The 18,787-nt window shown below is 64.1% G+C and overlaps 1 protein-coding gene across 3 annotated transcripts in view; it reads right to left on the bottom strand.

Moving 5' to 3' along the window:
* The window catches only part of FBLN1 (fibulin 1), a 69,166-nt gene extending 50,421 nt beyond the window's left edge, over positions 1-18,745 (bottom strand). For 2 of the 3 annotated variants that reach the window (XM_036300227.1, XM_036300228.1), the window contains exons 1-4: positions 18,526-18,742; positions 6,046-6,151; positions 3,826-3,958; positions 1,606-1,777 (exon numbers count right to left, since the gene is read on the bottom strand). In XM_036300227.1, coding sequence (XP_036156120.1) covers positions 1,606-1,777; positions 3,826-3,958; positions 6,046-6,151; positions 18,526-18,607 — 493 coding nt within the window. In that variant the 5' untranslated portion in view covers positions 18,608-18,742. Of the gene's footprint in view, positions 1-1,605; positions 1,778-3,825; positions 3,959-6,045; positions 6,152-18,525 lie in introns of all 3 variants that reach the window. The other variant, XM_036300229.1, reaches the window with a different exon arrangement.
* Positions 18,746-18,787: the final 42 nt, after the last annotated feature.

The following is an 18,787-nucleotide window of genomic DNA, read 5'->3' as shown; positions in this document are numbered from 1 at the left end:
GGGCCGCGAGGGGCTGGGAATGAGAAACCAGGAGTGAAAAATGAAAGACATCCATCTCGCCCACACCCTGGGCTGCCGGCTAAGCCCAAAGCCGCAGGGATGGATGGCCTGCGTTAGGGACCTCGGGTCTGTGAGTCCTCCTTCCTAAGTCCTTCCTGCCCCCACTTTTAACTGGGGGGAGGTGGGGGGACTCAGAGTGAGAAGGCAGCACAGCCCGCAGCACAGCCCGCAGCAGGCTGGGGCAGAGCACACGCCCGCAGTGCTCCGGGGTATTCGCATCCACAGGAAATCGCGCATCAGGGGAAGAGATTATTAAGCAACCAGCGGCCTCCTCACCCTGGAACTCCAGGCCCGGAGGCGTCAGGGTTTGTCTGGCTGGGGACAGATGGACGGTGGAGAGACAGAACCGGTGGACACAGGGCAGGGAGCTCTCTCAGCGCTGCTCCTGGGGTCACGCACCCTTCGCTGAGTAAGTATCTGTTATTTGCAAGGGCATAGCCTGCTATTGGCAGTGGCACCCCAGCCTCTCGTCTGCACATCATCGAGTCCAGATGGAGAGAGAGGCCAGCTCTCTCTCCTCTGCGTGTCGGCCATGTGACCTTGAGCATCAGGTCCTCACCGGGGATAAGAGCAAGGCCAGCCACCCGCTCTGCCCAGGGCTGTGGGGGGACAGGGAAGAACTGTGGCCGCAAATGTGTCCGGAGCCAGGCAGGCACCACGCCACCTCACACTCGTCCTCCCTTTCAACCCCCCAGCGGCCTTAGGGAGTGGGGCTGTCATTGTCCCCATTTCACAGATGAGGAAACGGAGGCCCAGATAAAGCAGTTTGCCAAAAAGACAGGTCAGGAGGGGACATGAGCCTGACTTGTCAGAACCCAGATCCCGAGCCCTCAGCCTCCCTCCAGGCAGGGGTCTCAGAGGAGGACACGCACAGGAACCTGCTCTGACAACTGCAATCTGTTTGCAGCTGAGTTAAAGGCAACGGCAGGCGTGTGTGCGGACCTGCCTGTTGTGACGGTGAATTTTATTGTCAGCTCGGGGGGCCGTGATACCCCGGTGTTTGGTCAAACACTAGTCTGGACATCACCGTGCCGGGATTTTCAGGTGAGACTAACATTCAAATAAGCAGACTTGCAGTAAAGCAGATCGCTCTCCGGAACGGGGGCGGGCCTTGTCTAATCCGGTGAAGGACGTAAGAGAAAGCCTAACCCCCGCCCCCCGCCCCCCCCCCCCCCCCCCCCCGCCCCAAGCAAGAGGGAGTTCTGCAGGCAGGCGGCCTTCGCACCGGAGCTGCAACCTCAGCTCTCGGGTGCCTGCCCTGCCCTGACACTGCCAGTGCCCACCGCTGTGCGAGCCAAGCCCTTCGCATAAATCAGTCTCTCCTCTCCTCTCTCTGCATGCGCGCACACACACACACGCGCACACACACGCGCACGCGCGCGCGCACACACACGCATGCACACACGCACACACGCACACGCGCACACGCGCACACGCGCGCGCACACACACACACACACACACACACACACGTGCCCGCGCAATGGCTGTTTCTCTGGATGGCCCTGGCGAGCGCACTGCCCAGCGGGGACAGCAGGGGAGTTACCTGTGTCCTGGAGGTGCCCATTGTCTGCGGGGGCCAAGTCCGAGGTCTCCTGGCCCTTGACGCAGCAGGCCCGGAAGACCAGGCCGCACTGGTAGCCGACCATGAGGTTGTACTCGCAGCTCTGGCCCTGGGCCTGGGCCGCCCGCCCCAGCAGGCAGCAGTGGCAGCACCTCTGCAAAGAGGCGGGATGGAGGAGTCAGACACCCCACCAGGGCCTCTCCGCCCCTCCCGTGCCCACGCCCCGCCCGTGCCCACGGCACTCCCGTGTCCACGCTCCCTGGGCCGCTGGACACGTGCTGACCACCTCTTCTAAGCGGGGCAGCAGACAGCGAGGCAGGCCGAGCCACACATCTCCCAGGCCCCGCTCTGGAAAGGGACCTTCACAGGGCCAGCGCCGGGACTTGTTCCACGGGCCCCAGCACCCCGGCCCTGCAGGCCCCACGCTTCCAGGAAGAGGAGGCATGAGAGGGGCCCGCCAGGTCAGGGGGGCTCCTGCAGCTCCTGCGGGTCTGAGATTTCTCCCTGGGCCCAGAGCCCAGCCAGGACCGGGAATGTGCAAGTCTCCCTCCTCCCTCCGGAGGGCAGGGCGGTCCAGGCGCAGGCAGCAACTCCTGTATTTGAAAAGCCCAGGACTTCAAACAAGCCTTTGGACCGGCAGAGTCGCTGCCTGCCCCCTGGACCCCAGCACTCCCCAAAGTCACACCTGAGCCTGGGACAACGTCCCCCCTGCTGTATGGAGAGCTGCTCTGTCTTTACTCCTAAGAGGAGCCAAACTTTCCAAAGGCCCACGAGGCAGGGGGCAGGGGCGGGGGCGGGAGGCAGGGCTGGGCCTCAGCCGGCCTCCCTGGAGGTGCGGGTCCTCCATCAGCCCGTCTGCTGCCAGGCAGGTGGCCCCTCCCCCACCTGGTGCCGATGAGTCACCCTTCCCCGAAACACACATCCCCCATCCGCCAGCGGGACCTGTTCCGCTCCCGCTAGAATGTTCCATGCTCTCTTTGGACCTTCCTTTTGCTCACGTCTGGGGACACGGCGAGCTGCCTGCTATGTGCCAGGCAGAGGGCGTCTGCAGAGCCAGCCCTGCCCCGGGAGGGGCCCCTGGCCGTCAATCAGGCCCTGGCTCCCAGGCCCCTGGCCTGACCGCACTCCCCCACACCGCCCCTACCTCACACCAGAGCTGCCTCCCAAAAGCGCAACAGGCTGGGGGCGGCAGAGGGGCGCTGGGCCCTCCCTTCTCCACAGAAAGCTCCCCCCCACCCCCCACCCCCCACCCCCGTCCGTGTGGAGGAGCCCACACAGCTCCTCTGGGGATCCAGGCTTCATTTCCATCTGGCTCCCTGACTCCCTCGCTTCCTGACTGGGAGCAAGAAATGTTTTTTCCAGGGAATTCAGTTCATCACTGGGCACCTCCAGCGATGGCCCCTGACCAGGCAACTCGCCAGCCCGAACTCAAGGCCAGTCTAGGTCCCACCCTCGGGAGGGGGGAGAGGGGCAGCCTGGGCAGCTCATTCATTTATCTGCAGCTCCCAGTGCTGGGAACACTGTCTGGAGCGCCCTACGCCCACGCAGAGGTGCCCCCTTCCAGGGCGGAGGCCCCAAGGACCGGCCTGGAGCCCCGGGGGGGTCTCTGTCGGTCAGTCACAGCTTAGCATCTGCTCAGTGCCGGGCTCTCTGGGCCTGATGGACCCACTTCCAGCTCTGCCTCACCAACCCCTCTCCTGTGGGTCCTGAGAAGCCACTTTGGAATGTGGTCCTCTCTGAACCTCAGTGTCCGCTTCTAGGTGGTTATGAAGGTCATATTATTGGAGGCCTTAGTGGGAGCCCATTCTGAGCCCTGGAGGGAGAGAAGCTTGGGGATCCTGAATGTGTGTATGTGTGTGTGGGGGGGGGGGCCTTGAACTGAGAGGAGGTTCTGAAGGCCCTGAGCCCAGGTGACCCCTGCCCTGACCTCTGCTTGAAGGCCCAGGACCGGAGTCCTCAGGGCAAGGCTGGGTCCCTCCATCCCCGCTTGCCCAGTGCTGGACTGGGCCCAGGTGTTGCCCAGGGTTCAGTGATGAAACTGGAGGAGGCGGGGAGACTTGAGTGCCCCTCCCTCCTGGGCAGGGTCCCCTGCTGCTCTACAGGAGAGGGGCCGGAGCTGGGGGTGTGGTGGGGGTGCCCGGCCGCCCGCTGACGGGCATGGCCACTGAGCTGGGAGGGCCCGCGCTGGCAGGAGGGGCGCACCTTCACGAACACGGCCTCCAGGCTGGCGTTGGCGGCGGGCACGGCGCAGCTGTCCTGCTCGTTGGCCAGGTTGATGCCAGTGGCGCAGTGCAGCTCCTCCAGCTGGCTGTGGCAGCACTGCTCCTGGACCATCCTGTAGGGGAGGGCGGAGGGCTGGTGAGGGCCACGGCTCTGCTGGGGGCTCCCAACCCACCCCCTCTCACCCTGACACACACACAGCACGTGGCACACAGGGTGCTCAGGGAGTGTTAGGAAGACTGAACACGGGGCAGGGTGCCTGGGGCCGAGTCAGGAGACCCAGTTGTCCCACCAGAGCCCCGATCGCCTCCCTGAGCTCTGAGCCTCACCACAGAATATTCCCATCTGCTTAAAAAATAAAGACAGCCTGCCCTGGCCGGTAGCCCCATGGTTAGAGTGCCGGCCTGTGCACACCGAAGGATTGTGGGTCCGCTCCCTGCCCCAGGTGAGGCACGTGCAGGAGGCAACCAATGGATGTCTCCCCCTCACATGGATGTTTCTGTCCCTCTCTTCCCGCCTCCCTTCCACTCTCTCTGAAAGCAATGGAAAAATATCCTCAGGTGAGGATTCAAAAAATAAAAAATGCAGGCGGCTGCCTGCTGACTCTGGGCCAGACCCCTCATCCTCCTCCAAGTCGGATTCATCTCGACACTCATTCCCACTTTCCAGACTCGGAGGGAGTAGCTCCAGAGGTGGAGTATCTTGCCCAAGGAGCAGAGTGAGGGGTGGGCAGGCGAGCAGGAGTGTGCAAGTCACAGGCGTGGCTCCCACCAGACCCTAAATAACCCCGGCTTCGGCCCAAACCTGCCAGGGCAGGAGGGGCCACCGAGCGCACCTGTCCGGAGACCGTGGCCACCCCTCCCCCCCCCCAGCCTCCCTGCGCTTCGGCCAGACCACCTCTGCCCTGGGCAGCAGCCCCAGCCCGCCCTTCCCCTCCTCCTCCCCCTGGGGGCTCTGCACCCTGCTTCCCCTGTGGTTCCAGAATGCCCTCCAGCTCTGGGATGGGCTTGCCTGTTGCTCATGCTTTGGGTGGGCTTGCAAATAACAGGCATTTCACTAACTTGTCAGGAAGAGCAACCAGATATGCGTCCGTCCGTCCGCTCATGCGAAAGCATTGGCTGAACAGGAAGCAAGTGCTGGCGAGGGTGCGGGAAGGGACCGCATGCACTGCGGGGGGCGGGGAGGGGGATGCATGCGGTGGCGGCAGCGCGACGGTTCCTCAGAAAATGAGAAAGTGAACCGCCCCGGACCCAGAACCCCACTTCCGGGTGTGTACCCCAAAGCAGCGATTTCGGCCTTTCCCGCCTCAGGGCACACACAGACTGATTACAAGAACCCTGCGGCAGGCCAGAAAACATGCATTTCTGCTGATCTGACCAAAAATGGTCTAATTTTGATTCACTCATATGGGATAGCTATTGTGTTGCCGTTGTCGTTTTTTTTGTTTGTTTTTTTTTTGGTTTTTTAAAAAAATATATTTTATTGTTTTTTTACAGAGAGGAAGGGAGAGGGACAGAGAGTTAGAAACATCGATGAGAGAGAAACATCGATCAGCTGCCTCCTGCACACCCCCTACTGGGTATGTGCCTGCAACCAAGGTACATGCCCTTGACCGGAATTGAACCTGAGACCCTTTAGTCCGCAGGCCGATGCTCTATCCACTGAGCCATACCGGTCAGGGCCTGTTGTCGTTTTTTATGTGACATCTAAGGGAAAAGGGAGCAGCGCCCTGACTAAACAGGCAGCGGGGCCTGTTTTAAACGTTCCTACGGCCGGTTAATCGCTGCCCCGAGGCCCTGAGCACCCCCCCCCCCACAGCAGCACGCAAGCAGGGCAGGCCCTCCCCTCAGTCGGATCTGACACGCCACGCGGAGGGCAGCCAGCCGGTCACAGAGGACAAGTGCTGCGTGCGCGGTTCCGAATTCACAGACGGAAAGGCGGGTGGTGGGCGCAGGGGCCGGGCGGGGGAGGGGAGGTGGAGGGGAAGGGGTGAGAGCAGGTGCTTAACAGGACAGAGTTTGTTTGGAAGGTGAGAAAGTTCTGGAGAAGGTGGGAGGTACCAGCACGTGTACATGGCGGGCAGTGACCTGGCCAGTGTCGAGCTGCGGCGGGGGGACCGCCCCCCAGATCGTCGTGCTGGTGGCCCCGCCCCACGTGCCCTGAAGGACACCCGCCGGTGCGGCGAAGGCCGCGGAAACGCACCTGCACTCCTTGGACTCCGAGGCGTAGGGCAGCGAGCAGGCCCTGTGCTGCGTGGCCGTGCGGTGTCCGTCCGCACAGCAGGCCTCCATGGGCACGTCTGCGCGCGCTGTGGGGGAGACGGGGCTGGTGAAGAGCGATGACCTGCCCCCACAGGAGGTCCCCTCTGACGAGCCATGTCCCTCGGGCGGCGGGGGCTCCCCCCCCACAGCACCACCCAGGGGCCCGTCCTTCGGTCTCCACTCCAGCCCCAGGCTGGTCTGAGGCCGTGCACATCCATTTCTCTTTTTAAAAAACATATTTTTATTGATTTCAGAGAGGAAGGGAGAGGGAGAGAGATGGAAACATCAATGATGACAGAGGACCACTGACTGGCTGCCTCCTGCACGCCCCACACTGGACATCGAGCCTACAACCCGGGCCTGTGCCCTTGACTGGAATCGAACCCGGGACCCTTCAGTCCGCAGGCCAATGCTCTATCCACTGAGCCACACCAGCTAGGGCTTTTTCTTTCTTTTTTTTTTTTTTACTGGTTTTTAGAGAGAGGAAGGGAGAAGGATAGAGAGAAAGAATCATTGATCGGCTGCCTTCTGTACACTTCCTACTGGGGATGGAGCCTGCACCCAGGCACGTGCCCTGACTGGGAATTGAACTGGTGATCTCTTGGTTCATGGGACGACGCACGACCACTGAGCCACCCGGCCAGGCCACATCCATTTCTTTAGTCACTTGACAACTCGTACTGGAAACCCACCGGGCCCTGGGCCAGACGCACACACCCCACTCCCTCCTCAAAAGCCTAAACCTCAACTAGTATCTCCCAAACCCAGTTCCCACGCCTGCAGCTCAGTACCCGGGGCCCCGCCCACACGCTGGACACTCAGACATGGGCCTGCCCAGGCGGGGACCCTGTCTCCACGGTCCAGAGGGCGAGAAAGACGGGTGCGGCTGACAGAGGCGCGACTGAGCCGCTGTCCAGCCGAGCGTCAGGGCATCCAGGACACGACTGACCCCCTACAGGCCAGATGGTTGGTGCCATGAACCATGAAGAGTGCAGAATGGGGGGCCTGGAGGTCCCAGCAGGGCTGGTGCCCAAAAGTGGGACAACCGAGGACGGCTTCTCATGTGAGGGTGGGGGGGACGCAGCCTGGCGAGTGGGGGACGCACACCAGGGAGCGAGGGGGGAGAAACATCGATGTGAGAGACACGCTGATTGGCTGCCTCCTGCACAGGCCTGGGCTTAGCAACACGGTCCAGGGCAGTTTCTGTATTGTTTTGATTTTTAATTTTAGAGAGAAAGGAAGGGGGAGGGAGAGAGAGAGAAATATCAACATGAGAGAAACATCCACCGCTTGCCTCTGGGCAACAAACCCGCAACCGGGAACATGCCCTGAATATTCCAGCCCGCGGCGGTTCAGGGCCCGGGACGGCACCACAGCCAGCCGAGCCACCCGGCGGCCGTGGCCTTGCTCACAGGAAGGAGACAAAGGCGCCCGCGCCTTCGCACTGCGGCCTCTGAGGTCAGGACGGGAGGCCCCGGGGGGAGGGCATCCTGGAAGCGGGCTCTGAGACAGTGTCCTGGGCTGCCGGCGCCCTGTGGGTGAGTCCCGCCAGGCCTGGCGTGTTTCTTGGCGCTGACGGCCATGGTGCTCTGTTTGGGCTCATTGGTCTTCCAAGGCCGGGCCCTCGGGTGGCCCCGGAAGGAGGCTCACTCCTGGGCTCAGCACGAGGCCCGACCTCCTGGAGCCCCGGCCTCGACTCCCTGCGGTCAACGCCACGGGCCCGTGCAGAGAGTATGGACCACGTCCCGCGGGCGGGAGGGGACACCGCCGCTGCCCGATGACCCGCCCGTCAGCGCCTGGGAGGAGCTGGCCACCGGCCCTGCACATGACAGAGGAGGCCCTCACCCCAAACCCAGTCCCACAGCAGCAGCCGCCGGGGCTCCCTTCCCAGGCACCGGGATGCGGAGCCGCTCTCCGCAGTGAGACGGGCCGGCCCCGCCCTCAATCTCCCGGGCTCCCCAGGCTGGGGAGGGGGTCCGAGGTGGTTTGGTTAAGGTGACGGCGACCCTGCCAGCCCGCCTGTCCTCTGGCCCCAGCTGACCCCTCTCCGTGTTCCCCGACGGTGCCGCTGGTGACGGTGGGAGCCTCGGGCTGGGGCTCAGATAAAGCTGTCTGGCGCCGCAGGCCTCCCAGCACAGAGCAGGGAGCAGGGACCCCCCAGCAGGGAGCCCACGGCCACGGGACCGTGAATGTTCCTTCCTCCATCTCACGCCAGTTCATCCAAGAAAAGCACCCACAAAACAGGGGGCCTTATCTGTCAGATAAAACGTGGCTGCGGGTCCCCCCCGCCCCCGGACGACAGGGACCCAGCCACATGGCCTGACCCTGAGGACGCCCCCCCTGCGACCCCCATGCAGCAGACCCAGCTCTGCTGCCTGTGGTCCCCCCTCGCGGCTGCTCCCAGCCTGGCCCACCCCATCCAGTCCCAGCCCCCGCAGCCCCCTGCACCGCCCGCCTGGGGGGCCTCTCCCACAGCCCATGTGCGTGGAGCACTGCCCACCATTTTCAACCTCCATCTGCCGGGCCCTCCCGACCACAAATGTCTTGCGAGCTGGCCTGACCCTTGCCCTTCACGCCTGGGCCCAGGGCTAGCCTGCAGCCCGTGCAGGTGAGTGGCTGGCTCTGGAGTCAGGCAGCCTTGGGCTCCATCCCGGCTGCAGTGCGTTCTTGCTCTGTGGCCGTGGGCAGGTGACTGGCCTCTCTGAGCCACAGCCTCTCAGCGGTGAGATGGGCTGGGAACACCCCACATTTGCCGAGAAGATGGATCGAGCGTGAAAAGCCCTGAGTGCACAGTGCGTCCCACTCAGCAGTGGCTGGATCGTGTGACCCAAGGACGGAGGGGACTTGCTCGCCGATGCCCAGGAGAGGTGGGGGAGCCATGGCCCGTCTCGGGGTGCGGAGCTCCCTGGGGAGGAGGGGAAGCTCCAAGGCCTCCCTTGGACTGTGAGGTTCCGACCCGAGGCCGGCTCAGCAGGTGAGAGCTCTGCGCCCGGAGCCGCGGGCACATTCGGAAAGGGTTCCGCCCGGGACTCTGGAGCTCGCAGAGCCTTCCTCTCAGGGCGGCCAAGGGGGGAGTCCTCGCTGGCGCCTGGGACGCAAGCAGCACAGGCTGCAGCCTGCAGAGCGGGGCGCCCGGGGGCGGTGCCTGGGGCCCGACAGGGAGAGAGCCCACAGCCTCGCTGCACAGTGACGAGCAGATGTGGGAGCAGATGTGGACAGAGCGTCCCCTCTGAATGGCGATAAATCCCCGACACGCGATGGGCCTGCAGAGAGGGCCCCTCTCATCCACCACCTCTCAGCCCCTCAACCCCTGTCACCGCGCCAGGCCCGTGCGCCCACTGTCCAGCAGAAATGGCCTCACTTCCAACCCACGCCCCTCCCCGGGATCTGTCATCTCGGATTTTTCAGCCTCAGGAGTCACCAGCTCCGACTGAACTGGGACATGACTGCAGGTGGCCGCACGCGGCTGCCCACCTGGTCCGGGGCTGGAGGTGCCCCTGAGGAAGCAGTGGGGCCGCGGGCTGGGCTGGAACCTTCCCTCTCAGATCCCGTCCCTCTCTTCTGAGAAGCTTCAACGGAGCACTTTCAACCTCTGGTTCCGTAACCTCACCGTGGGTCAGAGCCATCAAGTGCAAGGCCAAACATAAACCAAAAAGAAACTCGTGCAAAACCTTGACTCCCATGCTGCAAGGGAAGGCAATGTGTGGGTTAAAGCTGCCCAGCCCAGCCCGGCCGGCACAGCTCACTGGTTCAACCTATGAACCAGGAGGTCACAGTTCAATTCCTGGTCAGGGCACATGCCCGAGTTGTGGACTCAATCCCCAGTGTGGGACATGCAGGGGGCAGCCGGTCAATGATTCTCTCTCATCATTGATGTTTCTCTTTTTCCCTTTCTCTCTGAAATCAATCAATCAACACACACACACAATACACACACACATACACTAGCGGCCCGGTGCACAAAATTCACGCATGGGTAGGGTCCCTAGGCCTGGTCGGCGATCAGGACCCATCAGGTTCCTCGCCTCCTCCTTCCCTCACTCCCTCGGCGCCCTGCGGCCACCACTGGTCACCCTCCATATTCTGCGCCGCCCCCTGGTGGTCAGCATGTCACAGTGAGCGATCGAACTCCCAGTCTCACCGTCGAACTCCCAAGGGGACACTTTGCATGTTAGCCTTTTATATACATAGAAGAAAGATATTTTAAAAACTGCCCAGCCCAGGCCCAGCTCCCCTCCCCTTAACCTCAGAGCCTCCTTTCTCCTCCGTGGCAGGGGCAGGGGCAGGGAGATCAGTGCACTAACCCAGGCAAAGAGCTTCCATTAGAGCCACAGAATCTCCAAAGTAAGATAAAGTCACGGCACCGTGAGGAGAGGACATTCTGTTCTGTCCGAACCACACACTCCCCCAGGCTGACGTGAAATCCAATGGCTGACACCCCCACGCCACCCTCCTCAGGAAACAGACACCCTGCCCGAAGTCACCAGGGAGCAGGCGGATGGCAACAGCCTGGGTCACGGTGCAGGTACCACTTGCCACCGTGTGAGCGGCTAACACACAACTTCTTCCAGGTGAGCGAAGCCTTGGCTAACGCTCCTGGTTCAAGGAGCTCACGGGCGTGGCGAGCAGTGGAGACGTGGACATGTTTTTTCCAAGAGCCCAGGTACCGTTGGCAGTCGGAGGGATCCTGCACCACTCCTCGGGCGGAGGCTTCCAGAACATCCTGCTGGCTGTGAGCATCCCGGGGCTCTGGGGAGCACATGATTGGCCCCTGAGCCGCTGAGGTGTACGAGCCAGGCTGCTTACTGAGCAGCGTTTGGTGGGACAGGCCCGGGGCCCACAAACTCCACCATCGGGAGCAGGTCCAGCCTCAGTCTCCTCCTCTGTGAAGTGGGTGGAGGAGGCAGCCTGGAGTCACGCTCAGGCCTTCCAAAGCCGCTCTGGACGGACACTGGTTCCACTGGACGCAACAAAATGAGACAGAAAAGGACAAGGGCGCCTGCCCGCACAGCCAGGCGGCTCCGGGTACGAGGCTTCCTTCCACTCCGAGACCTTGTCCTTAGACCCCGGGCAGCGGAATGCCCTTTCTGTGCACGCTTTGCTGCCATTCGACGGGTGGTGGAGTGGGTCTCTGCTTCCTGTTTTAATTTTCTCACCTGACAGCGCAAACTGACCAGCTCTGTGCCTCGGGGAGGGAGGTGTGTCAGCGGCACCAGCAGGTCCTTCCTCGGCTCAGCGTCCTCGGCTCCAGCTCACACCTCCGAGGCCAGGCCGGTGTTTGGGAATGTGGTCGCACCCGGGTGTGTCCTGGGGGAGTGTCCTGCGGGCTCCTGCCCCAGCTGCTCCATTGAGCACTGTCTAAAGCTGCAGCAAAAAGTCCGCGGGTCCCCCGGTGCCCAGCACCCACACAGCCAGGAGGCCTGAAATGCAACGGGGTGCCAACCACAGAGATGCCAACGGGAAATCCCAACCAGACAGAACCGGCGACACTCAGGCCCCCGCTTCCAGGGGCCCTGACCTCAGAGCCTGGGCAGCCAGCGGGACCAGCCTGGGCCTTCCCGCGGCTCTCCGGGCTGGCTGGCCTCATCTGTATGTTCACAGTGCCAGGTTCGGAGGTGGGGGCGAGGGACGCAGAGGTGACAAGGAGACAGGCCAGGGAGACGTTGGGCATTTGGCGCGGGGTTGTGTCCCTGTGGGTCTTCATCCCTTGCAGGTCTAGCGTGAGGGCACCCAGGAGGAGGCGGGGCCCTCACACCCGGGAGCCTGCCCCTGTCACAGGCAGACGGGCTCTAGCACAGAGAACCAGCAGAAGGAGGCGCACGAGAGCAGCTCATCCCCGGAAGGGAAGGAGGAGCAGCGTCCACATGGCTCCCTCCAGCAGCTCGGGCCCCGGCAGCAACTACCGTGACCAAGGCAGTGGATGTGAGCACCGTCCTCACGCCCCTGCCCCCGACATCTCCACAGCAGCCCACCCGCAGGCCCAGCCCCTCTGGCCATGGGCCTCCACCTGTCAGGGGGCTCTGCACCGGGCTTTCGGAAGCTGGACCTCCAGGGCTGGGTGGTCCTGGGCCCACCCTCTCCTCCACTGGCTCAGTCACACCCACGGCAGGTCAAAGGTCCCTTCCTCCGGGAAGCCCTCCCTAACAGGCAGATGCTTTCCCTTTCCCGTCTGGTCTCTGCGGCCCGCACTTCCCAGCACGCAGCACCGATAATCAACTGTGTGTGCACTGAGGGCTACCAGGAGGGCTGGGACTGGCTGTCTCATTCTGCATGGGCCCCAGGCCTGCCCCCAGCTGGCACTCGCCGAATGTCTGTGAAGGAATGATTGCACCAATGCCCTCAAGGGACCCGAGCAGCTCCATGAAACGGGAGCAGGGAGAGGTTAAGCAGGTACCCAGAGCGGCCTGAGAGTCCGTGGGCACACCCCCATGAGACTCTGGGCACACTCCAATGAGACGCTGGAGGAAACAGTGGCTTCTCTGAAGCGGGACTTGGAACAATTGAGACTTTTCCGTGAGAAGCTGTGTGAGGTGGTCGGGTCCTGCAGGATGCGACGTGAGAGCCCAGCTGCAGGTGCGAGCCTGGCACTGCCGCCGAGCAGCTGTGCCCGTGGCCACGCCCTGCCTCTCCGTGCGGCGTCCTGGCCTGCGCGGTGGGGACAGTGACAAGAGCAGCGGGAGTGGGAAGTGGACAGAAGCCTTCGGGCAAGACAAGAAGCGAATGCAGGCAGCAGAGCTTCCAGCACGGAAAGGAAAGCAGGCCCGGGAAGCACAGGCAGACACTCAGAGCAGAGCGCCACCTAACACCCCCTGCAGCGGGCACACCCTGAAGGCGTGAGCGGCCTGTGCCTCCCCGCCCTGAGTCGCCCGCAGGGCTCTGACCCGGCTCCCGCTGCTGCCCCCGGGAGGTCTCATCCAGCCCGTCTGTGGGCCCAGATGCCCGCATTTTTGTTTCAGGTCCTCTCCCAGCCTGCTCCACCTGGGTGTCCAACAGGACGCTGAGGGGGTCCCCACAGAACTCTGATGTGCCACCCGCCCAGCCCTTCCCGTCCTAGTCGCTAACCAGTGACCACCGTCCACCCAGCGCTCAGGCCAAAATAACGGGGTCAGCCTGAACCCCACCTCCTCCACACCCTCCTCGCCCAGCCCCTTGGCACGTCCGGCCCACTTGCCCACCAAACGCCCTAGATCTGCCCACTCCTCTCGGCCCCTAGGCTGCCACTCCTCCAGGGCGCCTTTAGCCCCGGTCCCTGAGGGACTCTCTCTGGCTTCCCTGTCTCCTGGGAACCCACCCCTCACCGCAGTCCAGACTGACCTCCAGGCATGAAGTCCAGTGACTCCCTCCCTGCGCCCAGTGCACTGAGCATGAGCCCACAGGCCGATGCTTAAGGCCCCTCCTGCCTCACCCACCCCTCCTGCTCCGTCCACTCCTCCCCAGGGCACACTGGCCTTCCCCTTCCGTTTCTCAATCCCCAGAGATGACTCATCCCTTCCCAAATTCTCCCCCTGCCGCCATAAACCCGGGCCCCTGGGACCCCGAGGCTGGTTCCTGGTTCTTTGCCGCTAACCAGGACCCGGCCCTGGAGGGCCCCCCCTGCCCGTGCGCTGTCCCCTCGGAGTGGCCGGAGCTGGCAGTCGGGCACAGCACACACCCCACATCCCCCTCAGGGGAGAGGGCTCCGGGCTGGCCCTCAGGGCGGAGTAACCCGCCCGAGCCCCCTGGGGCCCGGAAGTCTCCCGCCCCCGCCCGCACCCCCTCGGGCAGGGTCACCCGGCCAGGCTGGGGGCAGTGTCCCCAGAACAAGCAGGAACAAGACCTGAGTAATGCCCAGGGCCGTCCTCCTCGGTGCTGGGCCTGCCCTGCTGCATCCGGACCCGGACGGCCCAGCGCACCTCCCTCCACAGAGGTGCCGGGAAAGGGTCCCTCTACCCCGTGGGCAGTTCCAGAGGCAGCAGCCCCTGTGCCGGGGAGGCCACGTGCCAGAGAGGCCCACATGCCCGGGAAGCCCACGTGCACAGGAGGCCACGTGCATGGGAGGCCCACGTGCACGGGAGGCCCACGTGCCCGGGATGCCCACGTGCCCGGGAGGCCATGTGCACAGGAGGCCCACGTGCCCGGCAAGCCCACGTGCCCGGGAGGCCATGTGCACGGGAGGCCCACGTGCCAGAGAGGCCCACATGCCCAGGAGGCCCACGTGCCCGGGAAGTCCACGTGCCCGGGAGGCGCACTGTGGCCTCCGGTTCCTTGGGGTGAGGGTGGGGGGCTCCATGCCCCACCCAGCGGGCAGCGAGGAGGGCCTGCCTCAGGCCACGCCGAGGAGAGGCAGGCCGAGCCGGCCGCTGGGCTGGACACCCCGCCAGCAGCCCTCCCTGCAGCAGGGCAGGCTCAGCTGCTGACCTCCACCGAGGCAGGTGCCGCCACCCTGGGGACCCTCCTGCCAGGCCCGCTGCAGCCCCTCAGAGGCCCCAGGGCGGCTCCCGCTCCGAAGGACGCCTCTCCCTGCACAGCCTGCCTTGGGAGACAGTGCTGTCCGGCCCAAGGGTTAGGAGCACGGGGTCCGCGTCCTGGTCCCCTATTTACGACCCGCATTGACCGGGAAGCTGCCTGACCCTCTGGGCTTGGTGTCCATCCTGTCAGATGGACGTAACCATGTTCCTGCTCCTGCGACGCTGAGGAGTCCACGAGTGGCCGCTTCCGCCGTAATGACTTCCTCGCGCAGAGCACGCGTTCCTTCCGTATTTAAGGAACCAGAAGCCGAGAGGGTGTGGGGGTCGGAAGGCTCTCGCGAGTCACTTTGAGAATGGGCGCCAGTCTCCCAGCCCCTTCGAGTGTAGGACCCTCCTGACAACACGGGGACAGCGGGGCGACAGGCCCTGGCCCCTGCTGGCCCAGCCTCGACTGCGGCCCCGCTGGGGGTGGAGGAGGTAGCCGGTGGGAAGAGTGGCGGCCAGAAGACGCCAGCCCTGGCCCCCAACCTGCGACAGCGGGTGACTGGGACAGACGGCTTAGCCTCCAGCCACACCCTCTCTCCTCTGAGCTCCCTCCAGGGTCTCTGATCCCAGGAAAACTGACAACACGGGTGCCCTCCCGCCACTGTATTCTGGGGCCACAGTGCAGATCATGACAAGAAGCCATACAAGCCCACACAAGCCCAACTGTTACAATTCACTGTTCTGCAAAAGGAAAAGCTTTCATTGTAGGAAATGTGCTGGCAAACAACTGCCCCTATGAGAACTGGTCCATAGAACTTCACCTGCAGAGCTGCCCGCACCCATGGCTCACAGAGCCCCTCCTTGAAGGAAGGGGGGCTGCTGACGCCGCCCCTCAGCACTGCGTGCTCCCCAAGCTCGAGGAGGGGGCAGAACTTCTGGAAGCTTCCTGGAGTCCCACATTCTCTCTCCACCCTGGGCCTTTGCCCATGCCATTCCCTCTGCCTGGAGCACCCTCCTCCCACCTCTGCCCACCAACCTAGCCACTGCCTTCTGCTCCTCACACCCCAGCTGGCAGGCTGCTTCCTCCAGGACGTCCTCCCTGACTCTCTGCCAGTTGAACTTGATTTGTAATTATCTACTCTTTCTGGGTCCCCCAGGGGATGCGCCCACGGGCGGAAGGGCCAGGCCCTAGACCTAGGATGGCTCTGGCACAGAGCTGGTCCTCGGTGGATATTTAGCGACGGGAGGCCTGAGGGGGGCTTTGCTGGCCTTCACCAACATGGCTGTGGCATTTGACAGCTGCCGGCTCAGTGGCCTGTGGGCCTCTTTTCCCGGCCGGAGAAGTTTAGTACGAGCGCTTTCAGAGCAAGCTTGGGGGAAAGGACACTCGTCTCCCAGGAAAGGGGACAACACGCGGAATAATAATGCAGCCACGGGGGCACCACCCTCTCCCCCCCCCCATACTCAAGGCCACCTGAGACTCTGGTCTCCTTTCTCTCCGTTAACCAATGAGAAAACCTCCAAACCACCCCGCGGGCTGTTAGCTGTGGTGCCTGCTAGGACCTGAGACAGGGAGCCATGCCCGCCCCCAACCACAGTCCAGAGTTGGGGAGGCTCGGGCAGTGCCAGGAGGGGGCGTGGCTTGGAGCTATGAGCCCCACAGAAGAGGTCCCGGTGCCGCCCCACAGGCCCCCGTCTCATCTCCACGCATGCGGCGCTCCTGCGGCCCCCACAGCCCGCCTGGCCCCCCGCCACGCTCCTGGGCGCCCTCCAGGACCAGCCGGAGCAGCCGCGGGCTCGCAAGCCAAGTCCTCGCTCCTTTGTTCTCCTTCCCAGAGACTGATTACAGGACTTTCTCTGTAATCAGCGGAGCCAAAGGCCAACAAAGTCTTGGAAAAAGCACAACCCCCTCCTCTCCACTCCCTCCCACCCCGGCTCTCGGTAAATCCCCAAGATAGAGGGGGTGGGGTGGAGGGGGTGGCGGCTTGTGCCCTTGGGCACGACCTTTGTGGCCAGGTCACCCCATGAGTTTCAGCAGATGAGCTAAAGGACTCTCAACTTGCTGGCTTTCCCCAGAATTGCTTTTAAACTCCTCGAAGGGTGGGACAGTGTCACCTGCCCCTCCCGGGGCTCCGGGACCCTCACTGCTCTGAGCTCACAGCCGCAGGGAGGAATCGGGGCCCAGTCCTCGGCCCCCGTGTCCCCCAGCCAGAGGCACCCTCTAAACTCAGAGGGCCACCCCCAGGAACAAGGCGGCGGCAGCCAGGTGTTCTCATCACGGGGCCGTGGAGAGGGTTCCTTGCACATGGAGGTCAGGGCGTTCTCCATGAAGAAGATGGCTGTTCCCACAGTCAGGGCTACTGTGCCACCCCCGCCTAACAGACCCGGGGTGCCCTCCGCAGCGGGCACGGCCAGGCCGCAGGGGCGCCTGTTGGCACCGCAGGCAGGAAGAACAGCGATGGAGGACCTGGGCCTCACCTGTAAAATGCAGGCGTCTCAGGCCCCTTCCACTTCCACAGGAGCTTGTGTGGCCCCCAATCCGAGCCCCCCACCCCGTGCTTTCACTCCAGCCAGTGGTCCCTTGAATGCCCACCTGCCCACCGGCCCACCTGCCCACTCACTCCTGCCCAGGCACCGCCTCCTCCAAGAAGCTGCCTGCGGCCCTGCGGGGTCAGGAAGTCTCTGCTGTCTTTGCCCAGCCCTGCACCTCCCTGCACGCTCTCCCCCAGGAAATGTGCCCCAGGACATGCCCAGGATGGAGCTGGTGCCCCCAACAGCCAGAGCTCCCCAAAGGTCAAAGGTCGGACACAGTCAGTGAGCCAAGACACTCCAGCCAAGCCCCCCCCCCTTCAGCCCCTCCCTGAGCCCCAGGCCAACACAGCTGGGGCAAATGACCTTTGACCAAGGACCAGGAGGGTCACCTGAGAGTTAAGAGAAACTCAACAAACTCAGAGGTGAAGACTCTGGGACCCCAGGGTGGTCCCCTGACTTTGGAGGAGCTGAGGGCGGCCACCAGAGTTCCAGCAGCTCGGCGAAGCCTGAGATAAGGGGCCTGGCTCCAGGGGAACAAAGCCTCCGGAAGGCAGGCCTGGCTGATAGCTGATAAGTCAGCAGAGAGGTCAGAGGTCATGGCTCTGATGGGAAGGGCCTTGTGGTCCCCCACCCCCAGACCCAGGAGCTAGGCCTTGAGGATGCCCCCATCCCTAGGGTGTCAGTCCCGGGAGGGGGGCTCTGGGCCAAGGGTCTGCTGGTGGAGACTCCATCCCCTTGCATCTGGGTGGGCTTGGAAGTGGCCTGTCCCCAGCCCCGCTGAGGAGGGAGCTGGCAGAACCTGTGTCTGGGGGCCTGTGTCCAGGGAGGGCAGGTGGGGGTTCCCCCACACACAGCTGTCACCCTGACACCTCAGATGGCTCCCTGTCTTTCTGACTTCTTCAGGTCCACGCCCTGCCCAACCACAGGTTCTGTCTGTGGGACAAGTTACTTTAATCCCACCTCCCAGTCTGTTCTCTCATCAGCAAACTGGGTACAACAGCCCTTCCCTGGGGCAGAGGTGGGTGTGTGCGCAGATATGTCACAGGGCACTCCTGGTGCAGAAAGCGTGGCACCACGGAGCTAGGCGCAGGCAACCGGCTGGCACTTCCTCTCCCCCACCCGCACCTTGGCCTGGACGGCGGGTGGGCACTGGCACTAGGGTGGGCAACGTGGGTGCGAGCTAGCCTGCAGGAGGAGGTGCTTGAGGGGGTCCGTCTTTAAAACAAGCCCCTCCAACAGCAAGGTGTTTGGGGCCGGAGCTGGGAGTGGGTGTGGGGGCGGCAGCGTGGCCAGGCCTCGGGGCCACAGGGCGCCGCGCGGAGGGCGCACCAGCTCGAGCACCGCCGGCAGCTCCAGAACTTCCCAGGGGCGCGGGGCTGGGTGTTCGGGGGACACTCCCGTGGGGGCCGTGGACCGGGGCGCCGCTCCCGCCCCGCCCCGCCCTCCCGCCCTCCTACCTGGGGCCGCCAGCAGCGAGAGGCCGGCGAGCAGCGGCAGCAGCAGCGGCCGCGGGGCCGGGCGCGAGGGCGCGCGCTCCATGGGCGGGAGGGCGGCGGACAACGGCGCGGGGCGCAGGCACGGCTCCGGGGCGGCGCGGCGGGTGCGCGGGGACAGTGCGGGGTCCACGCTCCGGCCGAGCCTCGCAGCCAACGCGGAGCCCCGCGGCGCCGTTCAATTATCCCGCCCCGAGGAGGGCGCGGCGGAGGCGGGGCTGCGGGC

This window comes from Myotis myotis, unplaced genomic scaffold (genome assembly GCF_014108235.1).
Source record: "Myotis myotis isolate mMyoMyo1 unplaced genomic scaffold, mMyoMyo1.p scaffold_m19_p_3, whole genome shotgun sequence".
Taxonomy (NCBI): Eukaryota; Metazoa; Chordata; class Mammalia; order Chiroptera; family Vespertilionidae; genus Myotis; species Myotis myotis.
Note: the sequence above shows the minus strand (reverse complement) of the source record. Positions and strands in the feature narration are given on the sequence as shown.